Source organism: Mastigoproctus giganteus, chromosome 1, assembly GCF_048544385.1.
Source record: "Mastigoproctus giganteus isolate SK-2022 chromosome 1, ASM4854438v1, whole genome shotgun sequence".
Taxonomy (NCBI): Eukaryota; Metazoa; Arthropoda; class Arachnida; order Uropygi; family Thelyphonidae; genus Mastigoproctus; species Mastigoproctus giganteus.
This window is the reverse complement of record NC_143575.1, coordinates 263,415,982-263,439,047: the sequence shown is the minus strand read 5'-3', so window position 1 is coordinate 263,439,047 and position 23,066 is coordinate 263,415,982. Positions and strand designations below refer to the sequence as shown.

General features: G+C 40.3%; 1 protein-coding gene across 3 annotated transcripts in view; it reads right to left on the bottom strand.

Annotated features, from left to right (window-relative positions):
• Positions 1-423: 423 nt before the first annotated feature.
• bel (ATP-dependent RNA helicase bel) overlaps positions 424-23,066 on the bottom strand; it is a 277,696-nt gene continuing 255,053 nt past the window's right edge. For all 3 annotated transcript variants that reach the window (XM_090377286.1, XM_090377294.1, XM_090377300.1), the window contains 2 exons: positions 19,964-20,132; positions 424-1,863 (listed from right to left, as the gene is read on the bottom strand). In XM_090377286.1, coding sequence (XP_090233412.1) covers positions 1,662-1,863; positions 19,964-20,132 — 371 coding nt within the window. In that variant the 3' untranslated portion in view covers positions 424-1,661. The remainder of the gene's footprint in view (positions 1,864-19,963; positions 20,133-23,066) is intronic.

The following is a 23,066-nucleotide window of genomic DNA, read 5'->3' as shown; positions in this document are numbered from 1 at the left end:
TGCAGCTTATCAGGAATTTTTGCTATTTATTAATGATTTCATATTAAGCAGCCAATTAACTTGACAAGTAGCTGAAATTCCTCTCTCGAAAGGTGCTCACAGCCTTCTGAATGACACATTTTAATGAGCACACTAATGCATCATTCCTCCAGATATGAAATAGGCTGGAGCAGTGCTGAATTTCAGCTTACATTCTAGTGTGAGTAGGCATGTCAATCTTTGTCTACATGTGTACTCACACAGAAAACGGAGAATAAATAGTCTATGTTATGAAATGGGAACACTACGATGGAGAAGTGTAAGGTCTCAAAATGTACCTTACAAAGCTGAACCTTTCATGCCAGGTTATAATTTAAGAGTGAAATATGGACTAACAACCTGACACACGAACAAAAATATATAAACATACACATACATACATATATATATATATATTTACCATGGCAGCCATAAGCAGAAAATGAACAAGAAACTTTCATCTGCAGTTGGGTTTCATGTGGTTTCAACAAAGGGTACAAATATCACACTATACTCTCAAATTTGTACCGAACATCTGAAACCGACGACACCTCTCGAAAAATGTTATAATACTACTTGGATAAGTAGCATTCTTATTAGGTCCCTATACAAATACTGTGCTTCTCAGACTAATTAACTGTTTCAATATCGTAAGCACTGGCAAATGGCCAGCTAGTATTGAAACAACTCAAACATAGGCCTGATATGCTAATCACATGGGTTAACTTAAAGACTTGAATAATTCAAAAAAAGTGTGGGAAGGAGGTTATTATAACCATATCAATGCAAGATACATTTCTACAGTCAAAGCAGCCAGCAGATGGAGAAAAGTCTGTATTAGTCATCACTAACAGTGCAAAGACATCTAACATCATATAAGATTGAGGACCTTGCATAAAAGTTTTAATCATGATGCAAGCATACAAATAGAAATGTTAAACAAATATTAAAAATAAAGCACAGATTCATTGCTACTAAAATGAGATGTGGACCCTGAAAATATCCACAAGTTGGAGAATTTTTTTCCACAGTAGCAACTGTAAAAAAAAAAAAAGGAACACTTCTAGACAGAGTACCCCAAACTTTACTAGAGCTGTTGGGGTATACAGCAGTGGCACTTACCTGCTGTATTCAGTGCAACAAATACTGACTGACTGACAGGCTGGTGATTAAGCTGGGTTTGATAATAACAGTAGTAATTACTACTACATCACTATGCACAGCCACCTGGGAAAAAACACATTTACAATCCCTCAATAATAAAGAGTTGTAACACTTGCAGAGTTCAACAGTTCTATATATGCATGTGAGTGTCATACAAAATAACCATGACGTCTAAAGCTACATGATCAGTATCACCAATGTGAGCAAGCATTTATACCAAAATGTTTTTTTTCTTTTTACTACTATTAGCTTGTCACTTTAAAAGAAAAGGTTGGAGGGAGGGGAAAAAAAAAAAAAAAAGACAAAATAGTTATTTCAAATACACTGCAATGAGGACAAAGAATGGCCTACTCTGTCATTAGCGACAGCAGCCACAAAAAAAGCCTGTACTGAATTTATTCTTCAGCACATTGGTCATGGAATTATAACCTGACCAGTATGTGCAGTTTAATGGAGTACAGAAATCAAATTAAAAATCCCTAATTTCCCCACCAGTCATTGGATGAGGCATTTCCACCATAGTTGTTTCTATACGGCACATACTGATTGCTTCCATAGCCATAGCCCTGGGTAGCAAAATTATTAGCTGTTGCATTACGGCTGCCACCGCCGCCACCACCACCTCCACGATCCCTGCTAAGTTGACGATAATCACGAGATCCAAAACCACCAGCTCCATATCTAGTATAAGTAAAAAAAAAAAAAATGAACCTACATACCCAATAGGTAATAATTAGGATAAAAGTTCCTGAATAAATTTTATCAACTAAATTTTTATTATAAAACATTCATAACTTTTTTAAAAATCATTTTTGTTATGTAAAATTTACTTATCTTTGTAATGATAAGTAAATTAAGACAATGCAAAACAGTGAAGTATATTCCACGACAGGTTACTAAGCTATGTATGAGTGAAGTTATCCACATTTCTGCTGCCAACTTTTGGAAAGCTGGTGTTTAGGTATTTGTAGGCAGGAGGCAAACAGGTTTTTAAAGTTCACACTACACTAGAAATTAAATTTCACTGACAAAATATACATTTTATAATAAAATACAGTCATAGGATTGTTTATCAACAGAGCATCCTTTTAAATATCAGCTTCCTAACATTCTTCTGTGCGTAGGTTTCGTCTGGATTCTCTTTTAGAGATCCACCGATTATGACTGCTTCAAGAAAGAAGATCTAAATTCAGTTCCCCACTCACCTGATTGAATATTCTGACACTTGGCATTGTTATGAGTAATTATTAAAATGCTGAGAATGACTTGGAACAAAGTCTCATGGTTCGTGCTTCCTTGTGAACTTGTCAGTTCCCTGACCAAAGACCACTGTACATCATTTGTTTCAATAGATGTTAAGTTCTCACACTGAAACTGGAAGAACTGATCTTCAAAATATCTATTTCTTTCCCTCCAAGGATCACGAGAAGTTCTCTCTCTCTCTCTCTCTCTCTCTCTCTCTCTCTCTCTCTCTCTCTCTCTCTCTCTCTCTCTCTCTTTTTTTTTTTTTTGCAAAATTCATTCACTTCAATTTTGTACAAAACACTTCTCTGAACAGTTATTAGATAATGAACTGGTTCCCTAAATATATTTATAATCAGTTGAAGTTAAATAAAATTTATTTATATAAATAATATTTAACCTCAACTGATTATAAATATGTTTGATTATGAATTCTGTCTAAATCTAGCAGACTTTTGAACGCTGTAAGGAAACATGAACTGATCCTAGGAATTCACGATAGATTGGTTTGTTGATTTGGATTTTATTGGTGCATTAGCAACTAAGGCTATAATGCGCCAAGACCAGGTATATATAAAAATTAATATATAAATATAAAACCTAATTAATTAGGCCACCATGTCCACATCTAATGACAAATATATAAAAAAGATAAATCAATAAAAGAAATAACAATAACATATAAATTTTAAATACGATTAAAAACCTTTATTGCTTTCAAAAAGCTAAAAATAGCAGACACATTGTCATTGTCGAATAAAATCTGACTGAGTGTATAAGGCTCAGTCAGATGATTAAAAGCGGTAAAACGGGTGCTGCTAACATCTGGACAGTCAATTAAAAGGTGTCTGATCGTTAAGATTGTGCCACAGGACACACACATAGGAGGGTCATCAGCCTTCAGCAGAAACGAATGAGTTAAATGACTGTGTCCTATGCGGGTCCGGGCAAGAACAACTTCCTCCTTACGATTCCTGCGCAGACTAGACTGCCACGGTTCAATTACAGGCTTTATATGATATAATTTATTCGCAGTCTGCCTATTCCAGGCCTTGAGGTTGTCACAGACATTCTCTCAGATATGCCAGACAAGCTGTACTTGCTACCTGGGAGTCTAAAACGCTGATGGAACTGATATTTGGGTGACACTCAAGTCAAGTGGACCCAATTTCGGCAAAGTCCGGACGGTCTGTGACAGCCAAATCCTCTGCTTGCACCTTCACGATGGTGGGACTGTTAGTAATCCTGGGTTTAACCTCCATGCACAAGTACCCAGGTGTGAACCAACGTAAGCAGGGGTCGAGGTGTGGCTCCCACACCACATGGAGGTACGCCGCCCCTCTATGTTACCAGGCAGCACTAGGTGGTAGATGACTCTCATCAATCGGTGAAATACCACCACTTTGCTTATTGGAGGCTTGAAGTGGTGGAACCCATGTTTAGTCTATAGAGCTAAGTTCCGATCAACCCTTCCCTATCTCTTCCACCATGCAGTATGATTGATGACTTTTGAGGTTATGATGAATGTCGTGGCGAGATCCAATATTCCTTACATTTCGAGGGTACAGCTCTAAAACGGTGTTCGCAGGCCGGCCGCTAGTTAGTACACCGGACCGAACCTATTGGTAACACTGTAGGAGGCTTCTGGATCAGCTAGTGTATAATCTTGCTACCTCTACTCTGCCAGATAGTGACTGGAAGGAGTCCGAGTAGTGTGTATGCGGGGAGCATTGTCGAGGCCACGTTATGTCAAGGATCTGGGTATATTCTTACCACATGTACGCCATATCTAAAAATTTCATTACTTCATACAGCATGTCCCACCCACTTTTTCTTACTATTGAATACACCATGAATTGTCAAACTAATAGAGCAAGCTTATCTGCGAAAAGATCTAAACCTCCCAAGGATTTCCTAATTCATTTCACAAATATACGTGGTCTCAATTCTCATCTCAACGATGTCCATTTCCACTTGCAGTCTGCCAAACCCCATGTACTTTTTCTGACAGAATCTCAGTTATCGGTTGATTCAACTACTGCTCATCTCAGATGCCCAAATTATTCAAATCATTCAGTATGATTCCTTTCGCCTCAAAGGTGGTACTTGTGCATATGTCCGTTCTGATATTCCCTGTCAGAGACTTGGCAATTTGGAATCTTCTCTCTTTGATCTTCTCTGGCTTAAAATCTCTCTACCTCATTGTGTCAAATTCATCTGTTGTCTCTACCGTTCTCCCAACTCCACTAATCACTTGGAGCTCTTTAACTTCCTCTCTTGCAACTTGACTTTCTCCAGTCCAACTTTCCTAACACTGAGGTAATTTTCCTTGGTGATTTTAATGTTCACAACTCCAGCTGGCTTCCGTTTTCTAGTCACACCAACCGAGCAGGTCGAGATGCTGAGGCTTTTGCAATTACTAATGACCTAGCACAGATTGTTCATTTACCTACAAGAATGCCAGACAATCCCAATCATACAGCCAATACGCTTGATCTTTTTCTCACAAACAACCCTTCTAAGTACACGGTCGAAGTGAGAGGTCCTTTAGGCACTTCAGATCACAACTTGGTGATTGTCTCTTCTCCAATGGAACCTTTATTTCATGGCTATTCCCAACCTCGTGTTGTTTGGCATTACAAGAAGGCAAAATGGGATGACCTGCGAGACTTTTTTTCTTCTTTTCCTTGGTCGGATTACTGTTTCAAAACTTCTGATGTCAACGTTTGCTCAGGTCGTGTCGGTGAAATTATTCTTGCAGGAATGGAATCCTTTATCCCACACTCCACTTTAAAATCTCGTCCTTTATCTAAACCTTGGTTTTCCAATAAATGTGCTAAGGCTGTCCAAGAGAAGAATGTTGCATATCGTAATTGGCTTGTTTCTAATTCTTCAGTTTCATTTTCTGCCTACACCAAAGCCCGCAACAATTGGAAAGCAGTTATTAATCAGTCCAAACTAGAGTTTGAACAGGCTAAGAATAGAAAACTTGCTTCTTGCCCTAATAATAGCCGAGCATTCTGGTCTCTTGCCAAAGCTATTGGCCGCAACTTTTGCCCATCTCTGCTCCCACCTCTGTTCAAACCAGATGGTTCTGTTGTCACTTCTGCCAAGGATAAAGCTGACCTGCTAGCATCCCATTTTTCTTCCAGCTCATGTATTAATGATCTTGGTAAAACACCTCCCACCATTCCCAACACGCTCCATTCAATGCCTCCAGTGGTTTTCCGTCAAAAGGATATCAGAAGGATTTTGATGAATCTTGATGCTAAGAAAGCTCCAGGTCCTGATGGTATTTCTCCACTTGCTCTCAAAACTTGTGCTCCTGAACTTACTCCTATTCTTTGCCGCTGTTTTTCACTTTCTTATTCCAAAGGTGTTTTTCTCTCTGCTTGGAAATTTGCTCATATCCAGCCAGTTCCTAAAAAGGGTGACAAATCCCTCCCATCCAATTATTGTCCCACTGCCATTACTTCTACTCTTTCTAAAATACTGGAGAAATCAATTAACAGCCAACTCTTAAAGTACCTAGAAACCTTCCGTCTGATCAACGATCAACAGTATGGATTCCATCAGTGTCGATCCACTGGTGATATTCTGGCTTATGTTACCCATTTATGGACTAATTCAATGGAAAAGTTCGGTGAAACACAAGTAGTTGCTCTTGACATCTCAAAGGCTTTTAATCGTGTTTGGCATAAAGGTCTTCTAAACAAGCTTCCATCTTATGGTTTGCCAACTGTTTTTAGTAATTGGCATCCAGTTTTCTCTCTGATCGCTCACTGAGGATGATGGTAGATGGCTCTCTGTCTTCTAACTTCTCCACTAATGCCGGTGAACCCAAGGCCCCGTTCTTTCCCCCACTCTTTTCCTCTTGTATATCAATGACCTTCTTCCATTGACTGGAAATCCTATCCATAGTTTTGCCGATGACAGCACATTGCATTCAACTTCTCGAAAATCTTACCAATTCCTTAAATGCCGATCTTCAGGTAATTCTCCAGTGGGGCAAAGACAACTTAGTTGATTTCAACCCTTCTAAAACTCAGTCTTGTCTTATATCTCGCAAAAAGGATTCTTCTGCTCCTATGCTTATCTTTAGTGACACTCCGATTTCTAGGCAAAATGATATCTCTTTTGGGGATTACCCTGACTTCTAATCTCTCTTGGCACAAGCACATTATAAATATTGCTTCCTCTGCATCTAAAAAACTTGGTTTTCTCTTTCGCTCTCGGCGTTACTTTTCTTGCAAACAGCTGCTCACTCTGTATAAATCGCAAATCCGCCCTGCCATGGAATATTGTTCCCGCATCTGGGGTGGTGCCCAAAAACCTCTCTCAGGCTTCTTGATTCCATTCAGAAGAGGGCAGTTAGGTTAATTAATGATTCATCTCTAACAGAGTCTCTCCACTCGCTTCCTCATAGACACACTGTTTCTGCTGCATGCCTCTTCTACAGATACTTCCATGGGCACTGTTCTTCTGAACTGGCTTCTATAATTCCCGCTCTCTCTTTCAAAACAGTCCGAACACGTGCCGCCACCAGCCAACATCCATTTACTGTCCAACTTCAAACCCACAGAACCAACTTTTCATCTTCCTCATTTATTCATTAAACTGCCGTTTTCTGGAAAAACCTTCCTTCATATGTATTTCCTGAAAATTACAATCTACAGAAGTTCAAGTCCAATGTCAACAAATATCTTCTTTTGTCTTCTCAACCTGCAACCCAAGCACGGTACTAAGTACTATAGGTTCTAATACCTCTCGTGTTTGGAGTCCACATAAAAAAAAAAAAAAAAAAAAAATTCCATGAATCCTGCCATTGGGAGTGAATCTTCTCGTGTATTATTTGCCTGTAGTCTGTATAGGGGACTGACAGGCAGTGGTTATTATTGGGAATTGCTGATTTGGCTGCAGCGTCAGCCAAATCATTTCCCCTAATCCCAATGTGGCTGGGGATCCAGCAGAAGCGGATATCATATTCACGTCCACGGAGGAAATGAATCTTCTGCTGAATACTAGACAGAACTGGATGAGGATTATATCTCACAGATATTAAAGCCTGTAACATGCTGAGAGAGTCGGAATATATAATGAACCGTTGGTACTGGCATTCACTAATGTGATCCAAGGCTAACTCTATAGCGTGCAGCTCTGCAGTAAATATGCCACATTCAGAGGGAATCTGCTCCGATGTAGAGCTGTCAGTAAAGACAGCCGCAGATCCCACATATGATTCCGACTTAGAACCGTCTGTGTAGACTGGCGCGAAGTCGGAATATTCAGTTCGGTGTGCTGAATGAAGCTGCAGGTAGACAGATGATGGAGTGTCCGACTTTCCCCAATTTCTAAGAGACAAGTCCCATGCCGGGACATGAGCATGCCAGGGTGGAAAGGGTTGCTTTGGTGTTTGGGCAACCTTGTCTACCTTGATATTAAGTTCTTTGAGTAGCTCTTGGAGACGAATACCAAAAGGACGATTGGCAGTCTTACGGGTATTGTATAAATTTTCCCATCGTGGCTCAAAAACGAATGGCCACGTAGGATGGTCTGGCAGGGATTTCAGTTTTAAAGCGTACTTTAAAGACAACTGCTTACGTCGAAGCGATAACGGTAGTTCGTTTGCTTCGACGTATAAGCTATGGACAGGAGATGTGCGATATGCTCCAGTAGCAATACGTAGGGCCTGATGATGGACGGGGTCCAGCCATCACAGGGCACTGTCTCTGGTTGAGGAATATACCTTGGACCCATAATCTAGTTTGGATCGCACAAGTGCACGGTAAAGCCGAAGAAGGGTGCATTGGTCTGTTCCCCAAGATGTACCTGAGAGCGAGTGGAGAATATTAAGCCGACGTATGCACTTTGTGCAGAGTTGACGAATACGATCCAAAAAGGTCAGTTTTTTTTCAAATATGAGTCCCAAGAATTTTATGTCCGCTGCTACTGGAATAGCATATTGTCCGAGCCTTAATTCGGGTTCAGGATGAAGATTACGCTTACGACAAAAGTGTACGCAAACGGTCTTCTCCGGCGAGAACCTGAAGCCATTAGCAAGTGCCCGGGAATTCAGATTATCAATGGCTTTCTGCAGTTGCCTTTCAATAACCCTCATGTTGCACGACTGACAAAAAATGCTAGTCATCAACAAAGAGGGCACTGTGTACAGTTGGAGGAAGTTGTCCTGTGATTGAATTTATTTTGATGGCGAAAAGCGTGACACTTAATACTCATCCTTATGGTACTCCCTCCTCTTGACTGAAGGAAGGAGAGAGTGAGGTTCCACGCGAACTTGGAAAGATTGATTGGCTAAACAGTTTTTAATAAAAATTGGGAGTTGCCCCCTAAGACCAAGGCTATGCAGATCTTTTAAGATGCCAAATTTCCAAGTTGGGTCATACGCTTTCTCCATGTCAAAGAACACCGACACCAAGTGTTCGCGTTTTAGGAAAGCATCCTGGATGGATGTTTCCAATCTAATAAGATGGTCCAAAGCGGACCGGTTCCTTCGGAAGCCGCACTGGATGTTGGAGAGACGGTCATTTGATTCTAGATACCATATTAAACGAGAATTAACCATTCTCTCCAGGAATTTGCACAGACAGCTAGTCAGAGCAATAGGACGATAATTGGTTGTGACTTTTGGATCCTTTCCTGGCTTAGAAAAGGCAAGAACGATTGCCTTTCGCCAGGAGTCCGGAAACTGCCCTGCAATAAAGATTCTGTTATACAGAAGGAGCAGACAATCCATAGATTTTAGTGAAAGATGTTTAATCATTTCATAATGGATGCCATCTGGTCCAACAGCACTTGCTTTGGAAAGAGTGAGGGCTCTTTTCAGTTCCTCTATAGTGAATGCCTCGTTGTAGGGACAGAGGCCCTTGGACTTAAAATTAAGTGCTTGTTTTTCCAGTTTATGTTTCAGGACCAGGAACTCTGGGGAATACGAGGATGTTGCAGAGATGTTAGAGAATGTTTCCCCAAGAGCATTGGCTATTGCAGTTGGATCTGCAATAGTGCATCCATTATAATCTAGAATTGAAGAAGGGTGGGATGTATATTTTCCCTTCATTTTCCGGATTTTATCCCAGACTACCTTAGAGATGGTAGACTGGTTAACAGATTATGTAAAACGGATCCACGATTCCTTTTGACTCTGACGACGGATGTAGCGTGCTTTGGCTCGTGCATGTTTGAAGGCTATAAGGTTGTTCGTGATAGGATATCGGCGAAATATCTCCCACGCTTTGTTTTGAGCCTTTTTTGCTGTTGTGCATTGTGAATTCCACCAAGGTTTGGGAAATGGTGGAAACCGGGCAGATGTTTTTGGAACAGCATTCGCAGCTGCTTGGAAAATATTTTCTGTGATGTACTTAACTGCATCATTGATAGGCTCTTGACTGACCGTGCTAAGATCAAAAATTGCCTGATGTTGGAAGGCAGTCCAGTCAGCCTGATCAATCTTCCACCGTGGTACCCTGAAGGGGAGACATGGTCTCCCACTGTGTAACGAGGTTATCACAGGGAAGTGATCACTTCTGTATGAATTCTCCTCCACTTCCCAGGTGAGTGAAGGGAGTAGAGAAGGGGAGCAGATAGAGAGATCAATGGCAGAAAAAGTACGGGTAGGCATGTGGAAGAAGGTATTTGTTCCAGTATTTAGAAGGGAAAGGTCATTGTCATTGAGCATACGCTCTATGACTCGTCCCCTTCCGTTGATGTTAGCACTACCCCACAGGGTGTTATGTCCATTCATATCCCCGAGAAGTAAGTAAGAGGGAGGCAACTGTGTTACGATATCATCAAGGTCTTCCTGGGGGATGTCAGTCCCAGGTGGCAAATAAAGGGAGCAAACTGTTAATATAAATCCCACCGAAAGGCGAATTGCAACAGCTTCCATGCTAGTTGTAATTAGCAAGGGCTGAACTGGGGTCTGATTGCCGATGAGGATAGCCACTCCTCCATGAGCAGAGCCATCCGCAATTCTATCCTTTCGAAAAATTGTGATATTGTGCATGGTGGGATCGTCATTTGCCTTTAGATATGTCTCCTGCAAGCAAAAGCAAACTGGCTCGTGCTTTTGCAGGAGGGCCTTGATGTCATCAATATTTCGCCAAAATCTACGACAATTCCAATTGTAGGAATTTAGCCATTATTTTGGCTTGGTGGGTCCATCAGGCGGCTTCCGAGGTGCTGAGGGCCTACTTTTATCAGTCTTGGGTTTATCTTTTTTGGGGAAGAATGGACGCTGTGCAGTGTCCATTTCTTCTTCCGCAAAGAGTTCCAAAACTGAATCTTTGGGTACCTCCTTCTGGTCGACATCCATGTTTTCTTGGGTACTAGGGGGGACTTCCCCCTTCTTATTCTTTTCTTTCGCAATTGCTTTTGTTACTTGTGGAGCATTAGGAGGTACTGATATAGGAGTGGCAGCTGATTGGTTTTCTGTGCAGGTTTTTGAGAACTTAAAAGATAACGCGTGATGGGAGTGAAACACTCCTTTGGAGGAATGGTCATGTCCGTCTGAGTTCCGACGGGACATCTCCCTGCTACCTTCTGGGCGTAGGTAGGTTTGTTGATATCCAGGGGTTTCACCGATTTCCTTGCCTCCTGGTATGATATATTTAGCTCTGCCTTCAGCCGTTGAATTTCTTTTTCTTCTTTCCACCTCTGGCATGCCCGTGAGCAGGCTGGGTGTTCTCCCTCACAGTTAATACAGGTTGGTTTTGCGGCTGAACATGCTGTTGTTTCGTGGTCCTTTGCACCGCATCGAGCGCATGCAAGAACTCCACGGCAGGCCATTTGAGAATGTCCATACTTCTGGCATTTAAAACACCGTAAAGGGTTCGGAACATATGGACGCACTGAACAATTAATGTATCCAGCTTTAATCTCATCAGGAGGTTTAGGAGAGTTAAAAGTCAGGATAACGCTCCTGGTTTTAACAATTTTTCCATCCCTTTGCGCAGCGATTCTCTTGACGGCAATAACTCCCTGTGGTTTTAATTCGGAGCAGATTTCCTCCTCGGTGACGTCGAGAAGGTCCCACTCCGAAATGACACCTCTCGATGAATTGGGTGTTCTGTGTGGTGTCACTGTTATGAGTACTCCTCCGATTGATGTTACTCAGAGTAGATGTTCAGATTGCCTGTCATTTTTAGATTCAATTAAAAGGTCTCCAGAACGGAGCCTCTTAACTGATTTGGGTGAACCTACTAACCCATCTAACCCGTTTTGTATAAAAAAGGGTGACATTTTACCAATCGGTTTTTCACTGGTGGAATGTATAATTAGGAACCTTGGGACAGGCCCTGATGGTAGTTCAGTTCGCTGCCTCTTTGAAGCAATAATGCTATCTGCCTCTCCGTCTCTGTTTTCAGATAGGGACCGGGTTGGGGCCCCTGAAGAAATGTTTATCACGATTCATGAAGTTTCGAAGTGGTTCAGCGCCCAGTCTCCCCACCCACCACGGAGCCCAAAGGGACGCCCACTACCCAGCATGCAATAAATGCGCTCTGGAGTGGAACGCCAGGGCTACCTAGACACCATACCCACACCGCCGCCAGCCTGAATCCTGTCCCTCGGACCATGAGGGTAGGGGCGTGACATTGACACGGTTGACCCTCGCAGGCGAGCCTACTAGCCGATTGATCCTAGCCGGGCCTTCCAGGACCTCCCATCTTGTCGAAGCAGGGGCCAAAGTGGTGTATTGAAGCTTGGCCCCTCAACCACCAGAATCCCCCTTTCCGAATTTCCACGGGTCGCAGCGCACGGCAAACACTCCGGATTCCATTGATGTAAGCCTGGAACCTGGGCTGTGGATCCCAGTGATGCTAGTCTGGAAATCCAGCAGCGTCACTGGGAGGTCCCCTCACCACGTACAGGTGCCCACGTCAAGGGGTTCACGATAGAAAGTAAGCTGGCCACTAAACTAATCTGCGATGGTGTATTAAACGTGTGAAGTTGTAACACTTCACTGGATTGTATCAAGATACAAATCACCTCAATGGTAGTGTAAACTTGCAATAATATTTTTTATTTTTTTGTGTATGTATTACCAAGTATCGTACAAGGAAGCCCTGGGCTTTTGTTGCACTGTCCAAAAAAAAAAATAATAATAATAAAAAACAAACCACCTATATGATTCCCTACTCACATGGATATTATTTATCTAGCTGAGGCTTCAATTTTCCTAAGCTGCTAGCCTTAATTACACATTGAGGCAACTTATTCCAATAATTAACAACTTACTGGCTAAAAGAAAAAACTTCTTGCAATCCAGTCTATCCCCCATTTAAATTAATAGCCTCTAGTTCTGGAATTGTTTCTGACAGCAAAAATTTCACTTGCTCATATTACTTTCACCTCTCAGTGCCTTATACATTTCAAAATTCCACTAAGATATCTAGTTTCCAACCTCTGCAGTACACATATTCAGAAACATTTCCTTGTATTCCCCCTTTGCCAATCTTATCAGGTGCTTTGATTGCCTTTAGCCCCTTTCAAGAGGCTCAATGTGTGTCTCTCTCTCTCTCTCTCTCTCTTTTTTTTTGGAGTCTCCACATCTAGACACAGTATTCTAAGTGTTATCTTAGAGGTATTATGACCTCCTTATATCCACAAGCAAATGTCTGACCATATAGTAACTTCCAAATCTTTCTTCCTCCACTGTATTTAGCTCAACCCCACCAAGTGTAAAACTTTGCATTCACTGCATTAAAAGATAGCAAACACTTTTTGGATGGTTAAACATGGTTTCCCCTTTACAAAAACCATTCTGTGTTTTCTTCAGAACACCATTTCTATCTACATTATCCTGTAATGCAATCTTTATTATTGCCTCTGAGTTTCCCTACCACCGACGCCAGACATACCAGTGAGTAGTTATCCACTTCACTCATAGAGCTACTTATGTATTGGCAATACACTGGCACTTCTCCAATCCAAGGGAGTTATTCCCTTGGATTGGAAATATTGTTGGGATATCAGAGACGTGGTGTCACACAGATATAAGGAATTCGGAACTGGAATTTGGGGAATACAATGTGTATAGAAAGGATAGACAGGACAGGAGGGGAGGAGGGGTTATGCTATTAGTTAAGAAACACATAAAATCCAAGGAAGTGAAGCCAGTCGACATCGATGGACAGGGCAGTGCCGACTCAGTTTGGTGTGACATAAACATAGGGAAATCAAAATTGAAAGTAGGAGTGTGCTATAGGCCTAATGACTCTGATGAGTATAATAAGATATTGTACAGGGAAATGGAGTGGGCCAGTAAATCAGAGAGTCTTATAATGGGGGATTTTAATTTCCCAGATATTGACTGGAATTGGGTTGGTCACTCACACACTAGCCAGGCTTTTGTGGATTTATTGGATGATTGTTTTCTACATCAGCATGTTCGTGAGGCAACAAGAGGGAGCAATACTCTTGATCTGATTATCAGTAGTGATTCTTCATGCATTAAGAATCTGCAGATAAATGAACCACTAGGTGGCAGTGATCACAGTGTGTTGAAGTGGGATTTACTCAAGGAGGTAACTACCGTCAGAGGTAAAGGGAAGGGTTTTTGTTTTCGTAAAGGCGACTATGATGATCTGAGACAGTATTTAAATTCTATACAGTGGGACCAACTGATGATGTTACCAACAGCAAACTCAAAATGGGAAGCATTCAAGGAACTAATCTTGGAAGCTACCAGGCTTTACATACCAACTAAGAAATATTGTTCAAGGTTTAGGCCTAAATGGTTGTCAGACGAACTAATGAGACATGTGGCAGAGAAGAAAAATGCATGGAATACATACAAATTAATGGGCGACATGGAAGCCTATGATAGATATAAGTTGGTCTGTAACCAAGTCACAAAGGAGATTAGGCAGGCAAAGGCAGACTATGAAAAATCTTTGGCAAAGGATGCAAAGAAAAACAGAAAAGAGTTCTTTACCTATTTAAACTCAAGAAGGAAAGGGATGAATCAGATTGGTCCACTGGATATTGATGGTTCAACAGTTGAGGATCCTGCTCAGGTGGCTAACAATCTAAACGAGTATTTTGCATCTACATTCACGCATGAGGAGTTATTCAGGAAGGAGAATGACGTAGGTAAAGTAGACATTGGCAGTGAGCTAGATGATTTTGTAATAACTGAGAGGAAAGTGGAGGAGAGATTGTTGAGGATAAACATAAAAAAGGCACCTGGGGTGGATGCGATCTATCCAGTTATATTAAAGGAGACAGCAAAGGAAGTAAGCAAACCCCTAGCCATAATTATGAGAGCTTCTTTGGACTCAGGGGAGATACCCATAGACTGGAGATGTGCAAATGTAACTCCAATTCACAAAGGAGGATCAAAGGCTGACACAAGTAATTATAGACCTGTTAGTTTAACTTCTGTTCCAGGAAAATTAATGGAGGCACTGGTTAAAGAAGCACTGCAGGATCATCTAGACAAGAATTCAGTTATAGCTCAGACGCAGCATGGTTTTGTTAAGGGCAGGTCTTGCCTGACCAATCTGATTGGATACTATGATGTAGTCACAAAAGAACTGGATGCAGGGAATAACTTTGATATTATATATTTGGATCTTAGAAAGCCTTTTGATACTGTTGCACATGGAAGACTGCTGCACAAATTGGAGCAGTGTGGCATTGGAGGCAAATTGCTGCTATGGATAAGGGGATGGCTGAGTGGCAGAAGACAGAGAGTGGTAATCAATGGACACTGCTCAACGTGGACTAACGTTATTAGTGGAGTTCCTCAGGGTTCAGTGTTGGGTCCGTTGTTGTTTTCGGTGTTTATGAATGATATTGATGATGGTATATCAAGTTTAATGTCCAAGTTTGCAGATGATACAAAGGTTGGCAGGGTTGTTAAGGACGCTACTGACGCTATGCTGCTGCAACAGGATCTGGAAAGGTTGAACAGATGGGCTGAGAGGTGGCAAATGAAGTTTAACATTGACAAATGTAAAGTACTACATATGGGAAACAGTAACCCCAGAGCAACGTATCAACTCTGCAGTACTACCCTGACAGTGGTGGAGAATGAAAAGGACCTGGGGGTAATTGTGCAGGCAGATATGAAGTTCTCTGAGCAGTGCAGATGAGCTGCAAGAGTAGCTCATAGTGTCTTGTCAATGATATACAGGAATTTTTCTAGCAGGGATAAGGAGGTGATTATTCCCTTGTATAAGGCAATGGTTAGGCCACATCTTGAGTACTGTGTACAGGTCTGGAAGCCTCATTTCAAGAAGAATGTAGAGCTGCTGGAACGGGTACAGAGAAGGGCAACAAGATTAGTGAATGGAACAAAGGGTTGCTCTTACGAAGAAAGGCTTAAGTTTTGCAAATTACAGAGTCTGGAGACTACGCACCGGCGAAGTGATCTGATAGAGGTGTATAAGGCTTTGAATGGTTTGAGCATGCTCAATGCCAATGGGATTCTTCCTCTTGCTCAGAATAATCACCTCAGAGGGCATAAATTCAAATTGAGGAAAGACGGATGTCGGATAGATGTGCGGAAATTTGCCTTTGGCCAGCGGGTGGTTGGTTGGTGGAACCGACTTCCATCATTTGTTGTTGAAGTTGATAGCCTAAACAAATTTAAGGCTCAACTGGACAGGTATTTCGAATGAACGGAGAGGTGAAATGGGAGTGGTGTTTTTTTTTTTTTTTTTTTTTTTTTTTTTGGCTGAAGCTGAATAAGCTTACTTTCTTGCATCATATGCTTCTACTAATGCTAATTCCTTTGAAATTTCCAACACTAGCTCAAGGGGCATTGTCAAAAATGTTCTCCTGGTAACAAAAGTTATTAACAGTGGGCTGGAAAAAGTTTATATAAAACACAGTCAAAATGTAGGGAAGGGAAAATCAGCTGACAGCAAGGATGAAGCACACCTTACAAGTGAAACTGCTCCAATCGAACACAAACCATACACTACTTGGAAATTTTTAACAATGACCTTTCACAGAGAAACAAATGTGTTATAAGCTAAGGTAAAAAAGAAAGAAAAACACCACGTGAAACACAGTAATAACATGTGCACAAGAACCAGCCCCAAAGGTAAAAATTTGTGAAACAATATGTTCTGGCAGTATACTACCATTAAGAGAAACATGGCGTAGCAAATGAGGTGGGAGTATGAGCCGAGAGCAGATTAAATTCATTTCCATTCAAGTAATTACATATTTATTGAATAAGCACACCAGACCAGAATTACATGAAAAACAGCAAATTTTTGTTATACAAAGGGTACTAGGAAAGTTTTGCAATATGACGCAACAATGAATCACAGGAAACTGCTTGTTGCTGCATGTTGAGACATGTTCATACGTGCATAGTAGCCGCTGCGCCAAGTCGATGGGCTCAGTTATTCATTAGTAGTGAGAGTGTAAAGTGCTTGCGATGGCATCGTGGTCACGAAATGAGATAAGGACAGTTTTGCGGTATAATTTCGTGCGTGGTTTAACCATAGACCAGTGCTTAGAAGAAATGACTCTTGCACTAGATGATGATTGTCCACATCGTACAACGATATTCAGGTGGTATAGAGAATTCCAAAGGGGAAATTTCACTCTGGAGGATTCTGAGAGGCCGGGAAGGCCACGAACGTCAGTTACAGAGGAAAACGTTACTGCTGTGAGGAAAATGCTTGACGAAAACAGGCGAGTGACCTACCAACAGATAGAGGATACTTTGGGCCTAAATGCACCAGCAATTCGTTCGATTCTGCAAGATCATTTGCACGTGAAGAAACTTTGTTCTCTCTGGGTGCCGCATCAACTGACTGAAGAGCAGATGACACGACGTGTGACTTGGTGCCGGGAGATGTTAAAAAAGTTTGATAAAGGACAATCTCGGTATGTGAACAACATCGTGACAGGTGACGAGACTTGGCTGTACTATTACGATCTGCCGACCAAGGCTCAAAACAAAGTTTGGATCTTTGATGATGACGACACACCCGTAATTGTCAGAAAATCCCGATCTGTAAAGAAGAAAATGATAGCTGTATTTTTCAAATCGAGTGGAATTGTGGAACGTGTCGTTTTGGACACGCAGAAGACAGTCACAGCTAAGTGGTATACTGAACAATGCCTGCCTAAAGTCATTGGATCTATGAAGAACCTGCGGCCAAAGTCAAGAATGGACACCTGGTACCTCCATCACGATAATGCTGCAGCTCACCGCGCCAAAGCCTGCACCGAATATTTGACCACGACAGGACTGAAACTTCTCGAGCACCCTCCCTACAGTTCAGACCTTGCTCCCTGTGACTTTGCACTGTTCCCGCATGTGAAAATGAAGCTAAAAAGGGGGCGGTTTTCCAGTGATGAGGACCTTCTACGGGCTTGGGACAACGAGTGTGCGTTACTCCCTAGTGAAACTTGGCAGAACTGGTTTAAAGATTGGTTTTGGAGGATGGAGAGGTGTATTGAATGTAGAGGAAATTACTTTGAAAAAATTAAATAAACAAAGCTGTATTGGAAAACTTTCCTAGTACCCTTTGTAGCTTCATTCAATCTTGTTATAACAATATATTCTTGTAGTTGGTTTCAGCAATCTCTCTGAATTAGATCAGCTATTCATAAGTTGCAGAACTCAATTTAGACTTCAAATTTCATCACAGGCACATATTTTTTAATAATCTGTACAAAAGCAGCATATCATATAGTTAGTTGCAATTTTTTGGCATATAGATGCAAATTGGCATACTGTGACCAAAATCATGTCTTGTATGGGCTGAAAAAAAAAAAAAAAAAAAAAAAAACACGAGTCGTAATCCCATTGACTGAGATTGGCTGCCTATATTGAAAAACTCGTTAAGTTAAAGGGCTGTATGGCATCTAATTTGAGGCAGCTGTACTGATTAATTTTGTGCCAAAAAGGGTGGAGGATTTTTGATCTACTGAAAGGTTTCTAAGAATACAAATTTGTGTATATACAAATCTCTGCCACATACAACAAGTGTTTTAAAAGCAATGAGACTACTCTTATTATTTAGATGTCTCAGCACATTCTCAAACTTGAAAATGCTATCCTTTTTAGAGTAAAGTCCTTTGAACAATACATATTTTTCTAGCACTCCATCCACTTTTAAAACCATCCAGATACAACAGGCCATTTCAATCATCTAGAAGTGGCTGTGACTTGTTTCGCTTCTGAACGGCAGGCAAATCTGTGGTCTTGCTATTTATATTTAAATATCTGCAACACCCAAAAATCACATGGAATGACTGTTGTTCTATTCTACTAGTGTTTAATAAATGGGCACTAGAGCCTCCCTTGCCTAGTGCTGTATGCAGCCATGCATTGTTCTTGAAGCGAAAAAGCCACTTTCACTAAGAACTTCAAGCATTTTGAACTGCACGACAAAAATGAGTTTTAAGAGTCATTGCACAATAAAAAAAAAAAAAAAAAGTAAAGTGCAGCCATTATCAACCCACTGCAGGGTGGAAGCCTCCTCAACAATTCATGCTGAGGGAAATGGACCATTATCTGCCACGCTGGTCCAGTGCGGGTTGGCAGATCGACCGTATTCAGCAGTCAGGGGCTTGAACCCCGGTCTACTCAAAGAGCGTGTGCTACTGCACTCCCGCTCCTCCCATTTCACAATATTCACCATTTACTATTCCTCTGAGATGCTCAGTCCTGAGAATCTTTTCCCAGGTAAAGGTGCTGAGCAAAAATTTTTTCAATGGAGGAATCTATTTCTGAACATTTTACTGCTGCTCTGATTCTGGGTTACAGTGTCTGATTCAAGCTTATCACAGGTGATAAAGGATGATTAAAAACCAGCATTTTGTTCAAGAGTCATATTTTGTTTGCAGCATCACACAAGCATTTATTTTTGAATATCACTAAGTTCATAGGGAGCCCATGCAATTAGGTTATGTTTAATCTCACTATTTGTATTGATGGTTTTACAAAAAACCATCAATACAAATACTCTGGTGCACTCAGCTACATCAGGCAGTAACGTTCTGTCCTTATTCAGCAACTGATCAGATTTCTTGATAGCCACTCTATAACAGTACTGTTCTGTCTAGTGCCTTGAGTGTTGTGCCAACCACTTTTTTTTCCCCCACCTCCAAACACTCATGTTCTCTCGATGCTTCTGAGATGTAGGGGGTCCCACTCTATGGTCCATAAATCTCTCTTAATCCCCTTTAATAAGTGTCACATAAAATGATACTGCACATTGTTGTATTCAAATATGTATGAAATATTCATTGCTGCCACTGAAAAATAGATTTCATAAAACAGCTGAGAAACATAATGGAACATATGTTACCGATGATGACTGCTGCTCTACTGACTACTAAATGTTATGACAATGTACCACATCAACAAAGACTGTTACAGGTAATCAGTGTTGAAGGTTCCATTACTTTTCAAACTTCCCTCATAGCTTGAGACACACATCTATTATTAAGAGTTAGTTGGTAAATGGCAGCACTAGTTATGTGATTATGAATAATTAATAATTCAAATAAACTGGATTAAGTACTTAAAGCTAAGTTAACTTATTACCTGCGGCCACTTGAAAATTTCCTTTGGCTGTTTGCACGCTGTTCAACTTGGACTTCCTTTGCAAGTGCTGCAAGCCAATCTGGGAGTTCTTGTTTAGTTTCTGTTATTAGTTCAACCAAGTCTAAGGCCATGTTGCGATTCTTTTCATTAAAGAAAGAAGTTGCTAAACCTAATAATGACAAAGACTCATTTTCAACAGATTATTTAAACACTAATTCCAAATGCATTTTAACTATAAAAGAAATACAAAATACATTATGTAAAATTAAAAAATACATATGTTACCTAAAACAAGTCATTTTCTGATTAAAGAGATATATTGGTAAAGTATATTTCTTAGTTCCTTTTCAGTTCTTAGCAAGCAAAGTTTTTAATACCGTAAACGATGAAGGTGAGAGTTTCTACTTTTTTGGCAGCCATGTTCATCTAATTTAACAGATTCATCTTCCTGGGAAGGTTTTCATTCAAAAGACTACAGGTGACGTTAGTATAATTAGAGGGCAGCTAATCGTGCATGAAAAGTAGATCTTTTAGATTAACTTTGGATGCAATACCTGGGACTACATTATTTGATACGTCCGGGTAGCCTTCACCTCTGCCCGAGTTATTTGTGTTTTCTGTCTACAAGCAACACCCAAAAATCATACTGAGAAAAGGAAACACCACATAAATTTTGTATTCCTCCCACCTTTTTTCCCTTTTTGCTTATTTACCAGCATTTAATTTTGAAAGTGAGGTGCAGAAGCAATGCTAAACTAACTTTGCCATATGTTATTTTAGTAAAACAAATCGTTTCCTTGAACAGTTTGCACAGAAAATGACAATGCCAAATTTAATTTAGTAAGTTGGTATGTTACCATTATCTACTAACGTAGAGTTTTTCTGAAGTGGGCAAAAGTAGTGATTACAGTACTTTATTAGCATTTATAAATTTCTAATCACAGGGCAGCTGAAACTCTGAAGACTGGAAACAAGAAGTGCCTATTTGCTATTAGCATTAGCAGAGGCATATGATGCAAGAAAGGAGAGCAAGCTTATATAGCAAAAAACCCCTTCCCGTTTCACTCATCCATCCACTCCAAACGTTTGTCCAGTTCTGCCTTGAACTTAAGTTGCTATGTATGTCAGTAGGCATTTCTTCTTTTATTGTTGTTTTTTTTTAATACACACACACACACGAACACATTCTAAGTGAGTGTATCTTAAGGGCAAAGGGGAAGACATTTTATCCACACTTTTTGGATTTCTTTTTACCTAAAGATGAAGTGGGCACCAAATATATCTGGATTTTGACTAATGAGCAAATTGATGATGTGGGAGCATATTCTGCCAACTATATGTTAGTTATGTTGGAAATACTTGAAAAGACAGGTATCTAAACTTTTTATAAATTTTATTTCTATGATTCAGCTGGATGAAATCAAACATAACATTCTGCTGTTCCCGATTGACGAAGCTTGTTAAACTTTTAAAATTATTTTTGCTTCACATGATTTGTTTACTACACACTCTATGCATAGAAAGTATGTCATTTATTTACCAATGTCAAATTATTGGTGTACAATCAATGCACAGAACCTTTTGAAAACTCTATCAATGCCATTAGGTATTTAGGGAAATTAACGGGATTTCTGCAGTAAGCTAGTCTCCAGAAGGACACACATCAGTTTCACACTGATACCACTAACATGTTTGTGCATGTTCAGACGAGTAAAAGAGCAACTGTATGAGCAAAGACTTTGATTATGCAAGCTACATAGTTTGGAAACCTGGCACATTAGAGGTGATCTGAGGTTTATAAAGCTCTGAGAGGTACTAGCAAAATGAATGAAGGGGGAATTTTCAATTTTATAAAGAATTCCAGAATTACAACCATAAATTCAAACTACAGAGGAAGAGGTTTAGAACAGATTAAAGGAAGTTTTCTTTTAGCCAGCAAGTTGTTTACAGGAACAAGTTGCTTACACATGTAGTTGTGGTTGACAGTTTGAAGGAATTCTAAGGTCAACTGGATAGTTACATATGTGAGGAGAGAAGTGCATAATTTACATTATCTTATCTATTTTGGTTTTTTGGGCAGTGCTACAAAAGCCTGCAACTTCCCTGCACTATATGGCTAATATAAAAAAAAATAAAAAATTAGATAGTCTACTCTGGGCAGTGTAGATCACCAGAAACTACACAAATCAACTATTCAGTAACACAATATCCTTCTGATATATCATAGCACATTTATCCCGGCTGACAGTTAACCCTTTCTTATAACTCTCTTATATTAAAACAGAAGTATCTAGTACTTATTAAAGCATACTTTACTATTAATGATTGCAATACAACAGCAAAATGGGGAAAAAAAAAAAAAGAAAAAAAAAAGTGGGTAAGAGCAGTAGTGTGTAGCACACGCTCCTTGATTAGACCGGGATTCGAGCCCGTGACCACCGAATACGGAGGATGTGGAAGGTCAGGAAATGACCACCGCATATCCCCAGCCCAGATAAAAGGTGAGGGTTGGCATCAGGAAGTGCATCCAGCAGTAAAAATTGCATGTCAAAACAATAAAAAAAAAAAAAAAATAATAAAAAAAAATTAACAAAAAATAATAAAACATTCGAAAGTTACTTTATTTTATACCTCCTTTGCCAAAACTGATAGTCTCATTGCTAAGTTGCAAGCAAATTTTTGTACAAATATTACCTGCAGCAGAGAAAAGCTTGTTACAAATGACCTTTATAAGAGGAATGGTGAAGAGGTACTGATATGCCAATTCCAAATATTTCCCTCACCTCTTGCTTGACAATTTTAACATCTTTTTGAACTGTGTGTGTGTGTGTGTGTGTGTGTGTGTGTGTGTGTGTGTGTGTGTGCGTGGAGTGCAATCTTTTCACAAATGGCAAACTAGTTTTTGTTTCATCAATAGCATTTTTGGTTCAACTTTGCTGCTCTAGTTTAATAATGCACACATGAAGATGCAGAGGTAGAGTTAGTAACTTTACTTTGCCAATTTTGATTTTCTTCACCCCCTTCAGGATTATGAGGCTACAGAAGAATGCTTTCTAAATCACTGCATCTTTATTGTACTTGAAATTTTAATGCAAGTGTAGAA